At 42.3% G+C, this 25,971-nt stretch overlaps 1 protein-coding gene across 2 annotated transcripts in view; it reads right to left on the bottom strand.

The window, feature by feature from the left end:
- The window catches only part of FNDC1 (fibronectin type III domain containing 1), a 192,895-nt gene that overhangs the window by 51,768 nt on the left and 115,156 nt on the right, over positions 1-25,971 (bottom strand). For both annotated transcript variants that reach the window (XM_075597092.1, XM_075597091.1), the window contains exon 9: positions 24,972-25,084. In XM_075597092.1, coding sequence (XP_075453207.1) covers positions 24,972-25,084 — 113 coding nt within the window. The remainder of the gene's footprint in view (positions 1-24,971; positions 25,085-25,971) is intronic.

Below are 25,971 nucleotides of genomic sequence, written 5' to 3'. Positions count from 1 at the left end.
CACAGAGCTGTTTGGACCATTACATCCAGATATAGGGGCCTTTTTTTATGATTAAGGGGTTAGGGGGCATTAGATTGTATTTTTTCTTGTATTCTTGCTGGCATCGGAGGACATGGACGTGCAGTATGCTGATGAAAACGCCCTTCATTGTGACAGGGGTAAGTAAAAAGGTTTATTTACTTTATGCTGGCTGGATAATGTTTTATTTTTTTTATGGGCATATGGCCTATTATCCATATCTGGATAATAGTTATTTTGCCCATTACTGTACTGTATGTGTTGGGGGGGAGCAGGTGTATTTATTTAAATGTATAGCAAAAAAAAAAACCCATCATACTTTCTATTGAGGGGTCTGTATTATTATACCTAACATGTTAGATGTTACAAAGCACAATGAGGAACATACAGAGCTCCTACCACAACTACTAGGTATGTTCTCAATCATAGCATGTGCAGACTCATACAGTACGATCAAAGAAGTTTAAAGGCTGCTGTCTATTAATTCATGCAGTAAGTGTGGTTCACAGTTTCCCCATTCATGCGCTTAGTGATTGCTGTTAGTGATCGGGACAGGTATACTTTCTGCAGGATATACTTCAGTTTATATGCACTTCCCACTACTGTACTTCGTTAAAACAAACTATTTTCCCATTGTTAAGATAATGAAAAGCCTTGTGCTGCATGCAAACGTATCAAGGAAGAGCAATCAAGTAATGTTCATCACTGAACACACTGCAAAACACATTACAGCTATAACATGTACAAATGTAAATAAAAAAAAAACAGTGGGCAAACCTGTATAATTTAATTGCACTCTGTCTGTTCTATTAGGTCTCCTAACTTTTCCCATTTGATGTGTTCATAGTGTTTGTGCTTTGACATAAACCTTGTGTCTGAACCATGGGTTACACACACACACTATCCTTCATGCCTCTGAATAAATCCAGGAGGGCACTTCAGAAACAGACGGGCCTCTTCTAAAATACTAACATGCATCTGCTTTATTACAGTACATATCTAAGTCGTATAATAAGTGTTTGCAGACATATATATATTGAAAAAAGAAAAACACTGCACTTGTGTCATTGCTTAGAGACAACACAGTAATAACTTACATTAATAACAGTAATGTTTACATTACATACTACAAGTTTTCAAACAAATGGATTTCGTTCACATCTCTGTAAAGTTCAAAGCACTGGTAACTGCTGTAAGACCAGAGAAGTGTAGATACAATATGTTGTATCCTTTTTAATAGATCAACATGAGCGTTCTTTATATGTGAAATATAGTGTACATAGCTTTCATAACCTCCCCGGTCACTCTTGTACATGGCTCTTCAGCACGCATCCTTCAGACGGTTTGCTAATTGCTCATTTAATTGCAGTTGCTTGGGCAGTCAAGAGCAATTTTCCACACTGAATCTTACTAGAACACTAAGGTGATACAAATATATAGTAGAGTTGTTATAAGTGCATACTAAATGTTGATGTATGGCAATAAGTGTGTGTGTGTGTGTGTGTGTGTGTGTGTGTGTGTGTGTGTGTGTGTGTGTGTGTGTGTATACAAAAGAAAGATCAGGGCTGTAGTGCTTACTTATTATGTGAAAATGTGTCAATTAGTGAGGGAATTAGTGACTGAAACTTGTTCTTAATTAATTATATTATAAAAATAATATTCCGTGGAATAGTGTATTAATACAAAAAAAAAGTGTGTTATGTGCAGTGGTGGATTTAAAATGTTGCCCATAGGCACTTAACCTGGGCCACCTCCTCCGGCAGTATCACAATGTCAAATGACGCTGCAATGTCACATAATAATGCATTTCCTTGACAATGTGACACCATGTGATGTCACAGCGTCATGTGACTTTGCAATGCTGCAGAAGGAGGATTGTGGCTTTGCAGGACGTGATAAGAGACCTTTACAGAGGCCCCATGCTCTCCCCGGAAAATCAGTGAGGGAAAGCGCAGGGCCTCTCTATATAATTAAGAATAAATACAAACAAATTAACTAAATTAATACGTACAATAACTTTGTGAATCCCACTTGGGATCACAAAAAAGAGTCCCCAGCAGATTGCACTCGGGCCTTGTAAATAATGTTAGGCAAAAATAGCTCAGAGTGCCATTCTCAAACAAATATCAAGACGATAAGAGCTATGGATAGCTCTGGGAGACCCCACTAAATATATTTAAAAAAAAATTATAATAAAATGTTATTAACATATGTGAAGTATCTACAAACAAAGTGAATAATCTATATACAATGTGAATAAAATCCCCTCACTGAAACCGGACCATCTATAGTTGGTATAAATGGTGTAATAGGATTGAAGGTAACCGTACAAGGTCACAAAGAATATAACCCGTGTTAGCCTAGGCTAATTATTGCATAGTGACACAAAATAAATATATATGTGCGTATGTAACTGAAATAAAAGCAGCAGCAGAGGTGCTTACAAAATTGTCACCATCATCAAACCAGCTATGAGGAAGTAGGCGGTGGGTGGAATAGGTAGTGTAGAGAATGAACCTTAAATGATGTAAAGGTAATATATACACAGACTAGCTAAATGTAATCTTCTATACAACATCATACATATCAGCTGTAAAACGGAATGATGTGCCAGTCATATGATGCTTGGGTAAGGAAAAGGACACAAAGGGTCACTATGAATTGGTATCTAATACCCCTTAAGCCTATATAATGCCTCGCATCATGACCCTGATGAAGCATGACAAGTTCAAGGGAAACGTTCGTTTGGTAGCAGTGACGTCACGATGCTGACGTCCACACATTGAACGGACCGGGAGGAGCATCGCGGCAGGGAGACGGGTAGTATAGCACTCGCCACTGTGCCTTTTTACCATTCAGCTTACTAGATTGCAGTTGTGTATTTGTACATATGACATACATCCACCGAAGGTTATGTAGAGTTTTCGGTATGTTAGCAGCAGACATATAGCGACACGCGGCATTCAACTTTGCAGCTGTGGGCTCTCTATTGATACAACCTGATACAGACATAGAACTCAGCTCCATTGATGTTGGAGAGCTAGAGCCGGGTTGCTACATAATCAGTGTCCATGCGTTCATACATTGATAGGAGCTGCATAGTGCCATGATAGCTGATGATTTGTTATTCATACCTTTTCATATACACATTACATGATGCAAGGCATTATTGTAAGGAATCCACTACTGGTTTTGACTGCAGCCTTGCAGACCTGTGCAGTTGCAAGCTTCCTCTGGCAATCTATGGCACAGGTGCTGCCTCTCATTGCAGCTTCTGCCCTGTGCTCTTTCATTGGAGGAATTCTCACACACCCTCCTCCTGTGATTGGATCTCCGCCCTTTATATTCTAGGCGTTGGCTCTGAACCAGCGCCGAGCATAACTATTCCTACCTCTATGTTACTGGTCTGCCACAAACCACCCCAGGCCTCTCTCCTAGCGTTCTTACCTTCCAAGTTCCTGAGTATCCAGAGGCCTGGTCCTGGACGTCTGTGCTGAAGCGTTGTTGCCAGCACTGGCCTGCTGCTATCTCCTTGCAGTGGCCTACCCCGGACGTCTGTGCTGAAGCGTTGATGCCAGCACTGGTAACTGCTGCATTCCCTCCTAGCAGTGGCTACCCTTCCTGTCCAGTGGCCTGCCGCTATTCTCCTGTAGTGGCCTATCCTGGACGCCTGTGCTGAAGCGTTGATGCCAGCACTGGTAACTGCTGCATTCCCTCCTAGCAGTGGCTACCCTTCCTGTCCTGCGGCCTGCTGCTATTCTCCTGCAGTGGCCTATCCTGGATGCCTGTGCTGAAGCGTTGATGCCAGCACTGGTAACTGCTGCATTCCCTCCTAGCAGTGGCTACCCTTCCTTTCCTGCGGCCTGCTGCGATCCTCTTGCAGTGGCCTGCCTTGGACTTCTGCGCTGAAGCGTTGGTTCTTCCCGACGCTGCCCTGCGGTGAACTTCGGCCAGCCTGCTGTCTCCTCCTGCTGAGATCGGCGTCATGGGCAGAGGCCGCTCCTCGCGCAAAAGCCACCCCCGCGCTCATGCTCCTAAGCTGAAGCGGGGCACTCCTGATTTCCTGTTGCCGAACTCCTGCTTCATTAACGACGATGCTGCCTTCTCCAATCCTGACCCTGCGATGTACGACTACGAACTGCGCACTCCGGATCAGTCTGCGTGGACTAAGGTCGGTGATTATATAACCCCACCTCAGCCCCGCGGTCCGGTCCCGGTTTGTGGCGAGCATCGGCGTAACAGTATGCTCGGCCCAAAACCGGACCGCGCCGTGGCGGGGGTTGGTAAATTTTTAACTGTACCTATGTCCCAGGCTGCGGACCAGTCCCCGTTTGAAAAACAGTATCTGTTTGAAAGACTGCCTCCACCTAATCTTGCCTGTATGTATGAAGGGTTAACCTCTGCAGAAAGACTAACTCGTAAAGAAATACTTACAAGGTCTCAGGAATGTAGAGAGGTAAAGAAGATGTTACAAGCCCAGTACTCCCAACTACTCCTTCTTATGTCTACTCCAGGTCTGGAAACTGCGGATTTTGGGGTACCGACTCAGGCCATAGACACCACCCTTAAATTATTCCTGGAATTTGACAAGAACATAAGCGAGCGGGAACCTCTACTTGCTGCCCATGCGCAGAATATTCACAAACACTTTTCTGTCAGTCCTGTTGCTAAACCTGTGGGGGTACCTCTCTCTCCTAAGAATGGTCAAACCATTTCTCTGTCGCTGCCCGCTAAGGAAGAAGCTGCCACGCTCCCTAATCCTGAGTTAACCTCCCTAAGTTCTGTCCCTGAGGTTATTTCGGTCTTAACCCCTGCTAGTCAGGCTTATGCGTCCCCCACTGTAAATCCCTGTAGTCCCCAGGTCAGTGTGTCTTCCCTAGCACCAGAGAATGAATCCTGTTTGCCCTCTTTTCCTAAACCAAAAATTCTAAGCTCTGTTTCCGAGGTTTTTTCTGTATTAACCCCTGCTAGTCTGCTCTGTGAGGTCCCTACTGCTAACCCTAGTATTCCGCAGTCTAATGATAGGTCCCTAGGGCAAGAGGCAGAACCCCCTATGACCCCACTCTCGGAGACTAGCTTCTATTTCTCTGATTTTCAGGTACAGAGTAATTTAACCCTTGGGGTTTTTCTTATGTTAACACCTGCAGGTCAGCCCTGTGAACCTTCCTTGGTAGATCCCTTTAGTTCGTCAGTCAGGGACACCTCCTTAGCCTCAGAGGATCAACCCCTTTTGTCCTCTGACTCGGCTAAAATTCTCGGGGTTATGCCCCCTGAACTTTCGGCAATAATACTGGCTCCAGTAAAAAGTACTCTGGAGCCGTTTGTTTCTCTAAACCTGTTCGCAGAATCCCTACTCCTAGGTATTTCACTCACCCCGTCTGTCACTCAGAGAGCTGAGACCCCTGCTTCTGAGCATAGACCCCTTTTCGTGGAATCTGTTGTCGTTTCTGATGTCCCAGACACTCTTTCCCAAATACCCACTTCAGAGACCAGCACAGGCGTGGTTGCCCCACTTGCACTGTCTGAGTTCTCCTTTTCTCAAATCCTAGGGTTTAAAGCGAACAGTACATATTATGCTCCTTTCCAAGTGACCCCTTCTGAGATCAGCGTATCTGCTGTTGCTCCCTCAGTACCATTAAAGTTAGGGCCCTTCTTTTTGAAGGATCAGGCTTTCAAGTTTGAGACTCCCTTTATCCCTGACTTTGTAAATCTGCAGTCCCTTCTCACTGTAGTTAAAAGTTCTCCAGCAGCCGCTGAGTTAAGCTTTGCCGCTGCCAAATCTTCTGTTATAGAAGCAACCTTGCCTAGCTTACTTCTGTCTGTCCTATCTGTGATGCCTATCACCTTTACTAAAATTTCTGTTTTGCAAGGTATTTCTCCTAGTAAATCTGTGATACCTGCAATTCCTTTAATCAGTTCCAAAACCCCTGTCACTAAGTCTCCCATGGAGTCTGATGCCCTCACTAGGGATTCTCAGGGACCCAATTCTGTAACAAGCAAGATGTCCCTTGTGTCTGTTGGAGAGTTTACCCCAGTTTCTCTCACGGATCATGCCACAGCCTCCGGGATGATTAAAAATGACTTTAAGTCTGGGATGCCCATTCCTGTAATAATACTGTTTCACGCTGATTCGCCCACAGTATTCGGGGTATCCACTACTGACTGTATGTCTACTACCACAAACTCAGGGGTATCGCATTTGGAACGTTCCCTTTTTTCAGAAGATCCCGTCTTTAAAATGGACTTATTTTTCTCTGTGTCTTCCACAATACTTGGGGTACTTGCTATTGACTGTCCTGTCCCAAAACTAGGGTTACCTCTCAAAAAGGTGCCTGGAGCTACCGATGTTAAAGACCCTATGTTTAAAACAGTAACAATTTGCATTGCTTCTCCCACAGTATCATGTGAGACCTGGGTACCTGGGACCTCCACTCCGAAGCCAAGCTCTAGCTCTCTGTCTTCTTTCTCTGTGTTGGAGGCACCCAGCTTTAACCCCAAGACTTTTTTCCCTAAGGTTGATGCACCGCGTAACCGCCTGCCTTGTTTTTTGGATAAAATCTGTTTTCTCACCTTTCAAACAGACTCCTTACTCGCAGGTCTCTGTGCGGTGCCCAAAGTGCCCGTTCTGTATGGCAATTGGCCTCTCCCTAAGACGAAGACACCCTTACTGGACCTCGTCGCTTTACCTGAAGCGTCCGTTCCTGTTCTCTATGGGTCCACTATGGGTATAGACATGCTTATTATGTCCTTCGCCAAGGCCACAAATTCGGATTTCATTATCTCTAAAGATCACAAACCAAAGGAAGCGGATCCTTCTTCAACTGCCAGTACCATGACCAAGAGTTGCATACACACTGCCACAGACTCTCGCAAATTGCTTGGGATAGCAACCCTGCTTGGTATCAAAAGTACCGCTGCAATAGTGTGTAGTGAACCCTCCCGCCCCATTCCCTCGCTAACCACCACCCGGAATTCCTTGGAAGCTAAAGACTCTCGCAACTTCCTCCGTGCTGATTTTACCAAAGACATTGCCTTCTCTGAAGGTCCCTCTGCCATTTTTGTCCGACAATCTGTGTCCTGTGTCCCGTACTCTTGGACTATTACTATGCACCGGACACCTGGCTACTGCACTTCTGATGTTCCCATTCCGGAGCCCTCAGGTCCCATTGTTCATGTACCAAGAACTGCAGTACAACCGCTGTCTTTCATGGCACTCGCCAATGTACACCTGGATTGTGGACCTAATTCTCGCCGGAGACACTTCAGGAAAAACTCAATGTCTCCCAAACCTATGAATGGTCCTGTTCACCCAGGCTTCTCACCCAGTGGTGGGGGTACTGTAAGGAATCACAACAAACTATGGGCTTTCAACGCCACCTCTCGCCTAAGGAAGTTTAGGAACAATTCCATGTCCCCCAAATCTGTGATGGATCTTGTTCGTCCGGAGGTCTCACCTGAAGGGGGGGGTACTGTAAGGAATCCACTACTGGTTTTGACTGCAGCCTTGCAGACCTGTGCAGTTGCAAGCTTCCTCTGGCAATCTATGGCACAGGTGCTGCCTCTCATTGCAGCTTCTGCCCTGTGCTCTTTCATTGGAGGAATTCTCACACGCCCTCCTCCTGTGATTGGATCTCCGCCCTTTATATTCTAGGTGTTGGCTCTGAACCAGCGCCGAGCATAACTATTCCTACCTCTATGTTACTGGTCTGCCACAAACCACCCCAGGCCTCTCTCCTAGCGTTCTTACCTTCCAAGTTCCTGAGTATCCAGAGGCCTGGTCCTGGACGTCTGTGCTGAAGCGTTGATGCCAGCACTGGTAACTGCTGCATTCCCTCCTAGCAGTGGCTACCCTTCCTGTCCAGTGGCCTGCCGCTATTCTCCTGTAGTGGCCTATCCTGGACGCCTGTGCTGAAGCGTTGATGCCAGCACTGGTAACTGCTGCATTCCCTCCTAGCAGTGGCTACCCTTCCTATCCTGCGGCCTGCTGCTATTCTCCTGCAGTGGCCTATCCTGGACGCCTGTGCTGAAGCGTTGATGCCAGCACTGGTAACTGCTGCATTCCCTCCTAGCAGTGGCTACCCTTCCTTTCCTGCGGCCTGCTGCGATCCTCTTGCAGTGGCCTGCCTTGGACTTCTGCGCTGAAGCGTTGGTTCTTCCCGAAGCTGCCCTGCGGTGAACTTCGGCCAGCCTGCTGTCTCCTCCTGCTGAGATCGGCGTCATGGGCCGAGGCCGCTCCTCGCGCAGAAGCCACCCCCGCGCTCACGCTCCTAAGCTGAAGCGGGGCACTCCTGATTTCCTGTTGCCGAACTCCTGCTTCATTAACGACGATGCTGCCTTCTCCAATCCTGACCCTGCGATGTACGACTACGAACTGCGCACTCCGGATCAGTCTGTGTGGACTAAGGTCGGTGATTATATAACCCCACCTCAGCCCCGCGGTCCGGTCCTGGTTTGTGGCGAGCATCGGCGTAACAATTATATAGGCTTAAGGGGTATTAGATAGCAATTCATAGTGACCCTTTGTGTCCTTTTCCATACCCAAGCATCACATGACTGGCACATCATTCCGTTTTACAGCTGATATGTATGATGTTGTATAGAAGATTACATTTAGCTAGTCTGTGTATATATTACCTTTACATCATTTAAGGTTAATTCTCTACACTACCTATACCACCCACCGCCTACTTCCTCATAGCTGGTTTGATGATGGTGACAATTTTGTAAGGATCTCTGCTGCTGCTATTATTCCAGCTACATACGCACATATATATTTATTTTGTGTCACTATGCAAGAATTAGCCTAGGCTAACATGGGTTATATTCTTTGCCACCTTGTAAGGTTACCTTCAATCCATTACACAATTGATACCAACTATAGATGGTCCAGTTTTACTGAGGGGATTTTATTCACATTGTATGTAGATTATTCACTTTGTTTGTAGATACTTCATACAGTATATGTTAATAACATTTTATTATTTAAAATATATATATATTTAGTGGGGTCTCCCGGAGCTATCCATAGCTCGTATAGTCTTGAAATTTGTCTGAGTATGGCACTCTGAGCTATTTTTGCCTAACATTATTTACAAGGCACGAGTGTAATCTGAGAGGGATTCTTTTTGTGATCCCAAGTGGGATTCACAAAGTTATTGTACATATATGCTTCTATTCCCTCACGCACCACGTTCCTAACTATTGTAATATTGATCTATTGGTATGTCCCAGATCTGCAAGTCCTGTTTTAAAAGAACTACCACCCGGCTTGTACTATTGATCTATTGGTATGTTTGAATATCAAAAGGTGTTTTTTTTTCCCCCCTCTTAACTGTGTGCTGCTAATTGACCAACTGGAACAAGCTGATTTATTGGGGAGGGGGGAGGGTCATGTGACTGCTTTAGATGTATAAAACAAATATCCCCCCTGCATTGGCAGGGATAGCATTGGCATCTTAAGAGTGATGCATTTAAAGTGATCATTTTAAGTGACAATATATAGTTCGACTATAGTGATCATTTTAAGTGACAATATATAGTTAGACTATAATGATCATTTTAAGTGACAATATATAGTTAGACTATAGTGATCATTTTAAGTGACAATATATAGTTAGACTATAGTGATCATTTTAAGTGACACACTCTCTCTAGGTGACCTAATCACATCTTTTGGGTTTAAATATCACCTCTATGCTGACGACACACAAATTTACCTTTCAACCCCTGACCTTACACCTGCTATACAGACCAAAGTTTCTGAATGCCTCTCTGGAATATCATCCTGGATGGCCATCCGCCGACTGAAACTTAACATGGCAAAAACAGAGCTCCTTATACTACCTCCCAAACCTGGCCCTACTACATCCTTCCACATTGCTATTGGAAATACGATCATTCACCCAGTAGCCCAAGCACGCTGCCTAGGGGTCACACTTGATTCCTCTCTCTCATTCTCCTCTCATATTCAAAACGTTTCTAAAACTTGTTGCTTTTTCCTCCGCAATATCACAAAGTTACGCCCTTTCCTCTGTTACTCAACTGCCAAAACTCTGACTCAGGCCCTCATTCTCTCACGTCTCGATTACTGCAACCTCCTGCTGTCCGGCCTTCCTACCTCTCACCTGTCTCCCCTACAATCTATCCTAAACACTGCTGCCAGAATCACTCTACTCTTTCCTAAATCTGTCTCAGCGTCTCCCCTGCTGAAATCCCTCTCCTGGCTTCCGATTAAATCGCGTATCTCACACTCAATTCTACTGCTCACTTTTAAAGCTTTACATTCTTCTGCCCCTCATTACATCTCAGCCCTAATTTCTCGCTATGCACCATCACGACTCTTGCGTTCTTCTCAAGAATGTCTTCTTTCTACCCCCTTTGTATCTAAAGCTCTCTCCCGCCTTAAACCTTTCTCACTTTCTGCCCCACACCTCTGGAATGCCCTTCCCCTCAATACCCGACTAGCCCCCTCGCTATCCACCTTTAAGACCCACCTTAAGACACATCTGCTTAAAGAAGCATATGAGTAGCACTGGATAATCATGGACACATGACACAAAGCTTGGCCCCCTGCAGACGCACTTACTAGTATTCCCTCCTACTGTCTCTGTACGTTCTCCCTACCTACCAATTAGATTGTAAGCTCCTCGGAGCAGGGACTCCTTCCTTAATGTTACTTTTACAGTATGTCTGAAGCACTTATTCCCATGATCTGTTATTTATATTTGTTATTTATATGATATGTATTACTACTGTGAAGCGCTATGTACATTTTATGGCGCTATACAAATAAAGACATACATACACAATATATAGTGTGACATAGTCCAAAGATGTTAGGCAGCTTTCTGCCCCATTTTAGGTCAGAAAGTGCAGGAATAGTTAAAAATGATCCGTTCCACATCTTCCCATTAACTCAGGCAGCTGGATGGAAAATCCAGACCACAGATTACAATGGCTCTAGTTCTCCCTCACCTGCTCTTCTAATCACATGCACAGGTACTTAGAGCAGAAAGGTTTTGCATTTCACTCTCTCTCCTTAGAGCCTGGAGGCTGGGGGTATCGCTGCTCCCCTGTTTCCAGTTTCGGGGTTGACGGCCCCTCCAAGTATCACAGTCCCAGAGGAGTTGCCGGACACCTGGGTCCGAGTACCCACCACAAAACAGATAAGCCAAACAAAGATGTATTACTGTTTGTAATGGACTATGCTGTATCTAGTGACCCTAATTGAGAGGGCATTGTTTTAAACTGGGGGAACCAGGTTAGTTGGCCCAGCAGCAGTTAGAGGCTGATTCTATGTGTAGTTAGATCCCTGAAAGGGATAGGATTTTGTTTATATCATTTGGTTTCTTTTTTACTTGAAATAACAATGTGGGAAATACTGTAACACTGAAATGTGTGAACTGCTGAATGAAAGTATCTGAGTACCTCTAACCTTCACATGTTAAAGCTGCAGTACATTACTTGGATGAAAATAAAGCAGGCAGAAGCCTGAGTTAAGCAGCTTAATACTTTGCATGATCCTGTTTCTGTATTAAATAACCCTAGAAGACTGTGTCGGGAAGAACCCAGACAGGCGTCGGCACTACAAAAGAGGGGCGTTTGTCACATATGGTGGAGAATGCGGGTCGACACTAAAAAGTCTGTGGGTTTGCAAATAAATGCGGGGCTTTAAAATGGCCGCCCAGCTGAACTAAAGTACAGATGCTATGAGGGAAGTCTGTTCCACTGTGTATATCAGTTGTGCTTCTAGCATACACAGAGAATGTGCGAAGTGTGGATGCAATAGCACCCTGAACCCAAACAGAAAACCAAAATGTTTTGCTGAAGAAAAAAAAAAAAAAATTTGCATCTAGCAAGTGCTGTTTGTAAAGCTAATGCCTTTTGCTGAAGTGAGTGAATTTGCAGCTAGCAAGTGCTGTATGTAAGTTGCTGAAGTGAGTGAAATTGCAGCTAGCAATTGTCCCTACCGGGTTTCTAAAATGGCCAACTTGAAATGTTTGTTTTGTAATGTACATAATCATGCAAAACAGTATCCCTTCAGGCCATACGATGATGATGATGATGATGATGATGATGATGATGACGATTCGTGTGTGGCCCCTGGAGGAGAGCCATACCTACAGGTGAATTTGGTGTGCTGGACCTGTCGTGTAGTGGGTCACATGGAAGATGTGTGCCCCAAAATTTTCAAAGACAAACAGCTGCAAAAGCAAGCAACGCCCTGTGAGTGCAAGCAAGATGTGGAAGCTGATACCAGTGAGTGTGTGCCCAGTACCACTGATATCTCTGGAGCTAATAAAGCAAAAAGAAAGAAGAAGAAAAAGAAAACTGTTCCTCAAGTCACAGGGGAAGTGACCGAGCCACTTGAACCTGCGCTGTCAGGACATGCGTCAGAAAGGCGCCGAGATGTGCTGCAGACCGGAGGGACCGGCAGAATTGTCACGGGAACAGTGGCAAAGGAAAAGGAGGAGCAGAGGGAAGCTGAATCCTTGAACCAGGATAAAGAGGCTTTGGTTTCTGCACTCCAAGCTGCCCGCCAAGATTATGAAGTCCTGTGGCAGGATTTGGGGAAGGAGCGAGAATGTTATAAGAAGGTGCAAGAAGCGAACGCAGAGTTACAGAGGTGTATACTCCCAGCTTTACAAGAGCACGAGGCTTTGAAGAAAACAGAGTCTCTCTTACGGAGTGAGCTGGAAGAGGTGACGACTAGTCTGGAAAAGGCCAACACCGTAATTACTATCCTAAAACAGAAATACGGGAAAGCTCTACAAGAGATTCACGCACTCAGCACAGAGGTGCAAAACTCACGCCTGGAGGGCCATGGTCTGAACACAGAGCTGGGAATGTTGAAGCAAACCCATGAGATTGCCCTGAGTGAGTTAGAGACTGTAAAGCAAGAAAATGAGACTCTGAAATTCTAAAATTCAGATTTGACTGACCAAGCAGAAAAAGTAAAGAAACAGTTGACTCAGGAAAAGTTAGAAGTGCAGGAAGCACTACAGAAGGCATTGATGCACACTCAGAGCCAGCACCAGGAAGAAATGGACGCTCTGAGAACAGAATTGCGACATGTATGCACAAAACAGAATTCTCTCGTGGAGGAACTTAACGTTTTGAAAAAGGAGAAAAGCATTAGAATAATTCAGAAGCACTGCAAAGCTCTTATCCAAGGAAGAAGGGAAAGAGAAAATTATCGGCGTAAACGCGCCGCAACTATCATCCTACAGGCTGCCTACAGAGGGATGAAAATTCGTCAGTTTAATCGCCGGAATAAAGCAGCCTGTGTACTTCAATCATTCTACCGTGCCCGCATGGTACGAAACAGGTTCCTCATTATGAAAGGAGCAACTATAAAGATCCAGTCTCTGACTAGGATGACACAGAACAGGATTCGCTATCAAACCCTGAGAAATGCGTCACTGGTTATACAGCGGTATTTCCGCCTTAATAAATGTAGGCCTCAGGAAAGAGAGGCCCAACACTACATGCCTGCCAGCTGCAAAGGTAAAATGCCTCAGGGTACAGCCGGAGTTAGTGAGCGCCCCATCAAGGTAATCAGTGCTTCATCTTCTAAGTACCATATAATTGCCCCAGAGGGGAAATCCCAAATCTCTGAGAGTGATGGTCTTGAGAAAATACATGGCAGTAAGAAGTACCATAAAGGTTCAAAGGTTGCAAAGCAAAAGCGACGAAGGTCAACGCTGGCCTTGAATTTTTCCGGATCTCGCCACTCTGGGCCACAATATAAAGACAAAGACTATCCGGCCCCAGAGTTCTGTCAGAGGCTAAAGAAACAGTCCAGTCATTTGCAGGTTGCAGCAGCCTATGAAATAAAGTCAGGAAACGTAATGGACTGGAAGTCAAAGAAAAAAAAAAAAAAAAAAGTGTTTGGGGAATTGACCGATATTTTTTTTTGTTATTACACGTGTGGACTATGTCACGGACACTTAACTATGCAAATAAGCTATTGTAGTTAAGGTATATTAGACCTCTAGAATAAGCATTTTGTCAATGTTACAATGTTATATTGGTTCTCTGTGTTGAAAATGTAGCTAAACTACAAATTAATATACAGGGTTGATGGCCCTTTCGGTTGGTAAATTATATAATGAAGTTCATATTCGTGTCATGTGAATACTTAATGTTGTTCTGAAGAGTTAGCTCAAGTATTTCCGGTAGGACGCTCACCTCAGTGAGGTCCATGGCCGCTCACCCCAGTAGGTGTGAGCTGGGGAGGGGGATATGTGACATAGTCCAAAGATGTTAGGCAGCTTTCTGCCCCATTTTAGGTCAGAAAGTGCAGGAATAGTTAAAAATGATCCGTTCCACATCTTCCCATTAACTCAGGCAGCTGGATGGAAAATCCAGACCACAGATTACAATGGCTCTAGTTCTCCCTCACCTGCTCTTCTAATCACATGCACAGGTACTTAGAGCAGAGAGGTTTTGCATTTCACTCTCTCTCCTTAGAGCCTGGAGGCTGGGGGTATCGCTGCTCCCCTGTTTCCAGTTTCGGGGTTGACGGCCCCTCCAAGTATCACAGTCCCAGAGGAGTTGCCGGACACCTGGGTCCGAGTACCCACCACAAAACAGATAAGCCAAACAAAGATGTATTACTGTTTGTAATGGACTATGCTGTATCTAGTGACCCTAATTGAGAGGGCATTGTTTTAAACTGGGGGAACCAGGTTAGTTGGCCCAGCAGCAGTTAGAGGCTGATTCTATGTGTAGTTAGATCCCTGAAAGGGATAGGATTTTGTTTATATCATTTGGTTTCTTTTTCACTTGAAATAACAATGTGGGAAATACTGTAACACTGAAATGTGTGAACTGCTGAATGAAAGTATCTGAGTACCTCTAACCTTCACATGTTAAAGCTGCAGTACATTACTTGGATGAAAATAAAGCAGGCAGAAGCCTGAGTTAAGCAGCTTAATACTTTGCATGATCCTGTTTTTGTATTAAATAACCCTAGAAGACTGTGTCGGGAAGAACCCAGACAGGCGTCGGCACTACAAAAGAGGGGCGTTTGTCACAATAGTTAGACTATAGTGATCATTTTAAGTGACAATATATAGTTAGACTATAGTTTGACTAGAGGTGGACTGGGGACTGCATCTTTCTGCAAACTCTTATACTCAAGGCAACAAACAGTGAGCTTATATGACCACACTATGATCCCATGTTTGTTAGCCTGCACATTTTATCCCCCCCAACCTTTCACAACTTATTTCACTGCAGCCTCTCCCAAAACTGACTGCACAAAAATACCTCCCACTCCCACTCAGTCCACTGAAACCCTGAGTTGACTCTAGCATTGCAATGCAGCAAAACATTTGACAAGGAAAAGGCACACCCCTGCTGTTTAGTCTGCACACACTCACTTTGCTCACAACAGCTCCATGCAGCACTGCCTACCTATGGCACAATGAACCTGTTATGTATCTTAACTTTTTTCTTTCTCCTGGCCTCATGGAGATGTTACTCCCTCTATCCACTACAAACTCCTCCCTCCTGGCCCACACCCAACATCACCATACACCATAGACTACTCAAAAGCCTTGCACTATCTACTGAATATTGGTGGAGAACTCTAAAAACCAGCACACCAACCACCGCTCACTCTAATGGTAAACATCACAAATTTACAGCTTGTAAACAACTACCCAAATTTCTACTCATACTATTACTCTCTTTAGCAGGTGATATTGACCTAACCCAGGTCATCCCATTTCAGCTCTGTCCCATACCCCTGAGAATTCCACCTTTAAATTACAAAAAGGGCTGTCTGTCACCCATATAAATATCCGGAGCCTGCTGTCCAAACTAGACGAACTAAGGGCATGGTGCCTTATGCATAAACCCAAAGCCATTGTTCTTACAGAAACATGGCTAACCCCTAAACCCCTGATGCAAATATCGCCATTCAGGGATACTCCATTACTAAGAGAGATAGGTCAAAGAGAGGAGGAGGGGTGTTATTTTATATTGCAGACACCTTACAATTTACACTGTTAAATTGCCCCCCAAGCCCATCCTCTTTTGAAATTCTAGTTGGCAAAATCTGCCTCCCCTTTTCTAAGCCCATCTTGCTTGCTGGCATCTACCACCCCCCTAAAGCCCCTCTACAATCCCTGACTGATATCACCCAATTTCTTGGCTCCATTTCCTCTCTGAATGAGAAGAGTGAGCTGCTGGTTCTTGGAGATTTCAACTACAATTGGCTCGACCCTAAAAACCACAAAATCCAGATACAAATCAAATCGCTTAACCTATCGCAACTCATTTCCCAACCCACACGGCCAAACCTGAAATCGCACAACCATTCCTTGCTAGACTGGATTCTCTCCTCAAACCCCAGCAGAATCCAATCCTCTGGCATCCTTCCTGATATTTTCAGTGACCATGCAATAGTGTACTGTGTAAGGAAAATTAAACCGCCCCATTCAAGCCCTAAAGTTCTCCTCACTAGAACATTTAGAAACTTTAACCCACAACAGTTTCTGGATGACCTTACCAACTGCCCATGGCACAGAATCGATTTAATTCCCGACCCTGATTCTGCGCTCGACTATTTCCAATCCGAGTTCTTAAAACTCTGCGATACCCATGCTCCACTACGCAAAATATACGGGAGCCCCACCTTCCATGGGTTACAACTGACCTTATAGTACTCTACTAGTTCAGGGATACCTTGTGGAAAATCTACAAAGTAACTGGCACTACCAAGGATCTCAATCAATACAGATGCCTGCGGAACATGTGCACAAGGCAAACAAGGCACGCAAAAGCACAAGATTACTCTGACAATCTCCACCAGAATACACCAAGCTAACTTCTGGAAGGTTATCAACAATATATTCCAGCCTTCTAGCCATCAACAACCAAGTAATATCACTAAGGGGGATATTACTCTGACAAACCCCACTGACATTGCAAATGCATTCAATGATTACTTTGTAGGGTGTGCAGCTAACTTATTAGCGAAACGCAGCCCAAACCACAAACCTGAATCTCATTCTGGGAGTACCCACATAGCCCCACCCCCTCCCAACACTGCCCACAATTTTCAATTTGGCCCAGTATCCAAAGATGAGATTACACAAGCGCTCCTCAAATTAAAACTAAGCAGCCAATGTGGACCTGACTTACTACAATCTAAGTTCCTACGACTTGGTGCCCCAGCCATTGCCAAACCAATTATTTCCATAGTCAACTCTATCCTGTCTGCAGGCCACATCCCTAAGACCTGGAAAACTGCCAGAGTTGTCCCAAGCTTCAAAAATGGGGACAAAAACTACAGGCCAATCTCACTTTTCCCAATTGTATCCAAAGTAATGGAAAAATGTGTCCACTCCCAATTAAGTGATTACTATACCAAGACAAATTTTCCTAGCCAATTCCAATCTGGATTTCGCCCCAAACACTCCACCGTAGCTACCCTCCTAAAAGTTTGCAATGAAATCCAGTGTGGAATGGAACGGGGACAACTCACGGGTGCAGTATTCCTAGATTTTGCAAAGGCTTTTGATACTTTTGATCATGCTATCCTGCTTAAACTCCAGAGCTCTGGAATAGGGAAGCATGTTTTAAACTGGTTTCAGTCGTACCTATCAGGTAGATCCCAACATGTGTCCATCTCATGCTCTAACTCCAACCCCCTGGATATCACCTGTGGTGTCCCGCAAGGCTCTATTCTGGGGCCCCTACTCTTCTCAGTGTTCATCAATGATCTTCCCACAGTTTGAAAGGAAGCCTCAATACACATGTATGCAGATGACACAATCCTATATGCACACAGTCATAGCCTACCTGACCTTCAACACATACTTCAGTCTGACTGTTTGAGACTCGAAAACTGGATTTCCCAAAACAAACTGTTTTTAAACACTGACAAGACTGTAACAATGGTATTTGGGACCAAGACTACATTTTTAAAGCTTCCAGCGACTGAGCTCCAGATTAGAACCAACGCTAACACCACCCTAACCCCTGTCACTAGTGTTAAATACCTGGGCATATGGTTTGACTCCCACTTAACATTCGGGATGCACATTGATACCCCGACAACCAAGACCTATGCCAAACTAGGGGTACTTTACAGGAACAAATCCTCCCTAAGTCTCCTGGTCAGAAAGCGTATCGCACAGCAGATGCTAATGCCAATTATTGACTATGGAGACATAGTATATGGCTCGGCACCTCAAACCCACCTTAGCAAACTTGACACCCTCTACTATTCAATTTGTTGTTTTGTTCTCCAATGCAACTATAACACACATCACTGCGAAATGCTCAAAGAACTAGATTGGTCATCACTCGAGTCTAGACACAAAGTTCACCTTTCCTGTCTTGCCTTCAATTTTTTTATGGGCAAGCTACCCAGCTATCTGAACAAGCTCCTCACCCCTACCACATGTAGCATTTATCATCTGAGATCAAACTCCAAAAGACTGTTCATGGTCCCAAGGCTCAAAGTATCCGGACGTTCCTCCTTCTCCTTCCGTGCACCCCAAAACTGGAACAACCTACCAGAGACTCTCACATCAAACCACCAGTTTAAGTTCTTTCAAATCTAAGGCTGTCACACATTTTAATCTGGTCTGTAACTGTTTCATACGCCCATAATATCTATTATCTTTAACTGTGCATGCAATGTCTTGTATATAATGTATACCCTATTAATTTATATACCTGTATTTGTAACCATGTATTATTTGTCTTAACTCTGTGCCCAGGACATACTTGAAAACGAGAGGTAACTCTCAATGTATTACTTCCTGGTAAAATATTTTATAAATAAATAAATAAACTATATATATATATATATATAAAAAAAATTATATTGGGTTGAGCAGCAGGCTCTCTCTGTTGTTTTTGACTAAATTAATATGTGTTAGAACAGGTAGGGAAAAATGGAGGTGCAGCAGCTTCAATTGGAACCAATGGAACCAAACAATTCTAGTTAACAAAAACAAACTAAAGAAGCACATGCTCCATAGCACATAAATGTTATAAAAAGTGTTGGAATGAGAGCAAGGATAAAAAACAATCAATAATACAAAAAGTCCAGAAAAATAAATATATAAATGTTACCACTTGTGAGTCCTATTAACGACGTCCTGCTGGATGTTGAACTATTAGTATCCAGATATAGACATAGTGGCTCATAGATTGCAATGTTAAAGTATTGTGAGCATATACAGCATCAGATTATTATCAGGGAAACTAATGAAGATGTAATATTATAACCTACAGTACGTGGAGATGTCACGGATAGGGTTGATATCCCCAGATGATAATAACTGTGATATCACTACACACTTACTGATATTTTGTCAGTCAAGTACATTTAATGCATATCATTACCTTTAATAGGTAGATAGGTTTTTTTTTTTTTTTGCTCACACACTATTTGGTACATGTTGGCACCAATGACCAAGTTAGAGAAAGATGGAGGGTCCTAAAAAATGATTACAGGGATCTAGGCCAAAAGCTTAAGGCAAGGACCTCCAAGGTAGTATTTTCTGAAATACTACCAGTGCTATGCGCTCCCGCAGGGAGACAGGTTTTTAGAGCACTGGGACTCCTTTTCTGAGAGGTGCCATCTATATTCTAGGGACGGATTGCACCTCAATGAAGAGGGATCTTCTGTGCTAGGGGGGAGAATGCTAAAAAGGTTGGAGGAGATTTTAAACTAGCATGGAGGCGGGAGGGGAATGAAACAGATAATGAACTAAATGGAATAGATGAGGATACAAGGTGGTATGGAGGTAGAATGGGGGCAAGTGCGAGTTTGTCAAGCAGTGAGACACCCATAGTAAATACAGATAATACTAGAAAACTTCTAAAGACTAAACCAAGTGGGTGCAGAAAGGCAGGAGCAGATAAGATAATAGTACAGGCTGAAAAAAAACTTAAATGCATGCTTGCTAATGCAAGAAGCCTGACAGATAAAATGGGGGAGCTTGAATTAATAGCGACAAGGGAGCAGTATGATATCATAGGCATTACTGAAACATGGTGGGATGAAACTCATGACTGGACAGTTAATTTAAAGGGGTATTCTCTTTTTCGGAAGGATCGAACAAATAGAAGGGGAGGTGGAGTATGTTTATATGTTAAACCAGATCTAAAACCTATTATAAAGGATGATGTTTATGAAGGGAATGATGAAAATGTAGAGACTTTGTGGATAGAAATTAGCAGTGGAGGTAAAAGTATAAAGAAAATGTTTGTGGGAATATGCTATAAACCACCAAATATCTGTGTGATTGAGGAAGCTAAAATACATTTGCAAATGGAGAAGGCATCAAAACTGGGTCATGTTTGCATAATGGGGGATTTTAATTATCCAGACATAGACTGGGGCAATGAGATTAGAGTTACAACAAAAGGAAACAGGTTTTTGGGGGTGCTTAAAGATAATTATATGACACAAATTATTGAGGAACCAACCAGGAGAGGGGCAGTTCTGGATTTGGTCATATCAAACAATGTAGAAGTAATAACAAATATTCAAGTCCTGGAACATTTGAGTAACAGTGATCATAACATGGTCTCATTTGAAATAAATTATCAAAAAACAGATTACTTGGGTTCAAAAAAGACTTTAAACTTTAGAAAGGCAGACTTTAATAAACTGAGGTCTAATCTAGTAGTAATACAATGGGATTATGTTTTTGCAGGGAAAAATGTAGAAGATAAATGGGCAGTCTTTAAAACATTGTTAGAAAAGCACACTTATCAGTGTATACCCTTGGGTAATAAGTATAAAAGAAATAAGTCAAAACCAATGTGGCTAAATAAACAGGTTTGGGAGGAAATGGACTAGAAGAGGAAGGTGTTTAGATTCTTTAAGTCAGAAGGGACAGAGACATCGTATCAGAATTACAAGGAATGTAACAAAAATTGCAAAAGGGCAATTAAATTAGCAAAAATGGATAAAGAAAAAAGGATTTCAATAGAAAGTAAGGTCAACCCTAAAAAGTTCTTTAAGTACCTTAATAACAAAAAAATGAGAAAAGAAAATATAGGACCCTTTCAGTGTGAGATGGGTAGGCAGATTATTGGAGATAAGGAGAAAGCAGAGGTATTAAACAAATTCTTTGTCTCTGTGTTTACCAGGGAAGAATCAAGTTCAAAAGTAGCGCCACAGGAGGAAGCCACAACCTCCATATTAATGAACAATTGGTTAATTGAGGAAGAAGTTCATAAGCGACTTGAAAAAATTAAAGTAAATAAGGCACCTGGCCCCGATGGCATACATCCAAGAGTTCTCAAGGAGTTAAGCTCAGTAATAGCAAAACCATTATATTTAATATTCAAGGACCTCATTTCCACAGGCTCAGTACCACAAGATTGGCGTAAAGCAGATGTGGTGCCTATATTTAAAAAGGGAGCTAGATCACACCCAGGGAATTACAGACCTGTAAGCCTGACTTCAATAGTAGAGAAACTATTTGAAGCTTTAATATGGGATAATATTCAGGAATACCTAATGGAAAACAAAATTATTAGTAATAGTCAGCATGGATTTATGAAGGATAGATCTTGCCAAACTAACCTTATTTGTTTCTTTGAGGGGGTAAGTAGGAATTTAGACCAGGGTAATGCAGTTGATGTGGTCTACTTAGATTTTGCAAAGGCTTTTGATACGGTTTCACACAAGAGGTTGGTGTACAAAATAAAGAAAATTGGACTCAGTAATAATATATGCACCTGGATTGAAAACTGGTTAAAGGACAGACAACAGAGGTTGTCATAAATGGAACTTTTTCAGGTTGGGCTAAAGTCGTGAGTGGAGTACCTCAAGGATCGGTACTGGGACCCCTGCTTTTTAACTTGTTTATTAATGACCTTGAGGTTGGGATCGAGAGCAAAGTCTCCATCTTTGCTGATGATACTAAATTGTGTAAGGTAATAGAATCAGAGCAGGATGTAATTTCTCTTCAGAAGGACTTGGAGAGACTGGAAACGTGGGCAGGTAAATGGCAAATGAGGTTTAATACAGATAAATGTAAGGTTATGCATTTGGGATGCAAGAATAAAAAGGCGACTTACAAATTAAATGGAGATATATTGGGGGAATCCTTGATGGAGAAGGATTTAGGTGTGCTTGTAGACAGCAGGCTTAGCAATAGTGCCCAATGTCATGCAGTAGCTGCAAAGGCAAACAAGATCTTATCTTGCATCAAACGGGCAATGGATGGAAGGGAAGTAAACATAATTATGCCCCTTTACAAAGCATTAGTAAGACCACACCTTGAATATGGAGTACCATTTTGGGCACCAATCCTAAGAAAAGACATTATGGAACTAGAGAGAGTGCAGAGAAGAGCCACCAAATTAATAAAGGGGATGGACATTCTAACTTATGAGGAGAGGCTAGCTAAATTAGATTTATTTACATTAGAAAAGAGGCGTCTAAGAGGGGATATGATAACTATATACAAATATATTCAGGGACAATACAAGGAGCTTTCAAAAGAACTATTCATCCCACGGGTTGGAGGAAAGGAAATCCATCACCCTTAAGGTTGGAGGAAAGGAAATTTCACCAGCAACAAAGGAAAGGGTTCTTTACAGTAAGGGCAGTTAAAATGTGGAATTCATTACCCATGGAGACTGTGATGGTAGATACAATAGATTTGTTAAAAAAAAGGTTGGACATCTTTTTAGATGGGAAAGGTATACAGGGATATACCAAATAAGTATACATGGGAAGGATGTTGATCCAGGGATTAATCCGATTGCCAATTCTTAGAGTCAGGAAGGAATTAATTTTTCCCCTTAATGGGGTTTTTTGTTTGCCTTCCTCTGGATCAATAAGTAAGTATAGATATAGGATAAAGTATCTGTTGTCTAAATTTAGCATAGGTTGAACTTGATGGACGTACGTCTTTTTTCAACCTCATCTACTATGTAACTATGTAATTTGTGACTTTGTGTATATTTGTTGAACTTCTATTAACTGGAGGTCTTATTGTTGATAATTTCTATGCCACAGATATGCAAACTTCATGGCTTTTATTTGGTCTCTTTTTCCCTTTCTGTAATCAAAGGGTTACTAAATATACACCCATGTTTCAATCTGCAGTTTTATTCACTATAGCTGTTTTTCTTTTTTTATTCAGATACTCTGTTATTTTATTTCCATTTTTAAAGTTTCTAATTCTGTATCTGTATTGTTATAATCCTCTTTAGTGTTTATATATGGTTTTATATTGTTACTCATTCCGTTTCAGTATTTGTTGCCCATTATCCACTTAGTGTTCCTGTAGGCTGTGTTAGGAACCTCTTAGTACAATTTGTATCACCTGTTTAATGTATCTATGGCTACTTAATGGATCAGCACACTGATGACGTAACCCTGATGAAGTTGCTAGGCTACGATGCACGTTGGGATGGACTTTTACGTATTATGCAGTTTGCTTAGATAAACCCCCCCAAGACACAACGAGGCAAAGATGCTGCTCCAGGATTCCATCAGATACAGAGCTGGGAGATGCCACCGGGGAAGATCTGAAATACACTGCTACTATGCTTCTGATCTAACGACATAATAAGGGCAACATCTTATTATTTCTGTCGCAGGATTCGATACATTCTTTTTATTCTTAAAATTTTCAATTTCGATCAGTGCTCTGTTGCACATTGATCCTTGTAACCATTTCTATTCAAATATACAACTTTATCACACTATGGGGGCGTGCGCTTCTTCTATTTATTTTTACATTTCTCTCTGAATGTGGGTTTCATCCTATGAAGCTGCAGTTGACCCAGTGAAGAAGTTTGGTGATCCAGTTTGTCTCAACCAATATCTGACACGCTGGTATCCTGGTCTATTTGCCGGGTTTTTGCAGCTATATTGCTTTTCTCTGACATTGTTCCGATAATTCTGGACAGAAAGGATCCATTTTTTTGCAGCTAAAGACTTTCATAAGTTACAAAACATTAGTTATCATGTGAAACATTAAGGGCTATGTACAGTGCGAGGAACATATCGTATTTTAAAAATATGTGCGTCAAAATGTTAGTGCTAAAGTGTTACAAGCCTTCATAAACTGTGTGTCTTACATATGAAGGTCATTATGTGACATCATACATATGACGCATAGTTCGCTGTTTGAAATTATGTTTGAAATCATGTTGAATATCTGATTGATACAGTTTAAATCAAAACAGAATTGTTTATTTTTTAATTATAACTGGTTGTTAGTAAATAAAAAATATTAGTGTCATATTAATTATAATAGCCATACTGTAAAAATAATAAATGTTGTTTACCTACTCAATGAAACACCTGCGCTGCATCAAATAAATGATTTGTTTATAAAGTACATAAAAACTTAATTCTGTACTAACAACATAAAAATACTTTTTTAGTTATGAACTTGGAGAAAGATTTTGACGCAGGTCAAATGATTTTTTCAGCGCATACATGCAATTATTTTGTTGGAAATGTCATTTACATCTGTGCACTATGTGCATGCAATGTGCACAAATATAATGGCAGAAAAATATTTTTGATACTTAAGGCACACATTTAGTAAAGAAAAAGTGTGTAGGCGCACAGTGTGTCAATTGTACGCCAACAATTCAATTTGCAGCACTTTGTGCATAGGCCTCATTTTCTTACAGTAGTTTGCATGCTGGTTATATTTAACTGCTTGCAATTACTGTACATGTAACTGTGTAATGCCAGGAGTTGATTAGTAGTAGCCACAGTATAATGACATGCAACAAGGGACCCAGAAGGTAAATTGTTATCTTTGTAATCAAACATGGTTAATCCCTTCACTGCTGAAGAGATGTACAGTGCCTCACAGAACAGTGCATTTCAAGACCATTCAGCAGTGAAAGGTTTATCCTCTCCTTGAAAATAACTAAAATGATTATTAATACAAAATATCAACATTGTTTTGAATTTGTAAAGAAGATTGCCCTACCCACTTTGTTCCTTGAGGGCCATAGATTATCCTCTGTCCATTTAGGTTTCCGCTGGATGGTGCATTCCCGTTAATGTTCAGTCTTGGTGTCAGATTGGGTCTTCCATTATTACCTGCATGATAAATGCACGTGTATATGTATAAATGAATTGCTGCTGGAGGAACTAAATGACATGTTACCAGGCAAAGAAATGCAGCTCACGCAGAGACCTCCTGTATTTGCTGATGGCAAAACACAATGCAAACAAAGAAGTCATGAGCACTAGTACTGTAGTCTCTGTGGCTTCTCTAACCTTTTATCCACTAAAACATTACAGTTTTCCATCTAATTGGTTGAGATAATTAAGTCACTATAGAAGATAAGGTATCCCCAATATAATCTCCAATCTAAAAGCCATAAAGTAACACACTCTAATTATCATTTTATAACAGCTTAGCTTTAAGTATTGTTCCTATCCAACAAATGATCCATCTTTGATAGAAAGAAGGCATGATTCTATCTATATATGTGTGCATCCACCAGCTGTGCTTTTCCCACCACAACCAAATTTATTTTTGTTTGAACCGAGGCTAAACAATCTTGTAATTTGTAACTTTATTTCTGAATATTTTGTATGTTCTCTCGCTCCCCCCTTCATCTCTCTCCCCCAAGTCTCTTGCTTTCCTCTCTCCCCAAGTCTCTCTCACTCCCTCCCTCCCCAAATCTCTCTCACAAGTCTCTCTCACTCCCTCCCCAAGTCTCTATCTCAATCCCCCCACTCCCCAAGTCTCTCTCTCAATCCCAGCTCCCCAAGTCTCTCTCTGTTTATTATTTGTTACCTGTATATCCCTGTGTACCTTTAATTTCTAAAAAAGATGTCCAACCTTTTTTTTTTTAACATATCTTTTCTATCTGCCACCACAGACTCCATGGGCAATGAATTCCACATTTTAACTGCCCTTACTGTAAAGAACCCTTTCCTTTGATGCTGAAGAAATCTTATTTCCTCCAACCTTAAGG

This window comes from Ascaphus truei, chromosome 4 (assembly GCF_040206685.1).
Source record: "Ascaphus truei isolate aAscTru1 chromosome 4, aAscTru1.hap1, whole genome shotgun sequence".
NCBI lineage: Eukaryota > Metazoa > Chordata > Amphibia > Anura > Ascaphidae > Ascaphus > Ascaphus truei.
The sequence above is the reverse complement of the archived record's forward strand: the minus strand, read 5'-3'. Positions and strand labels throughout refer to the sequence as shown.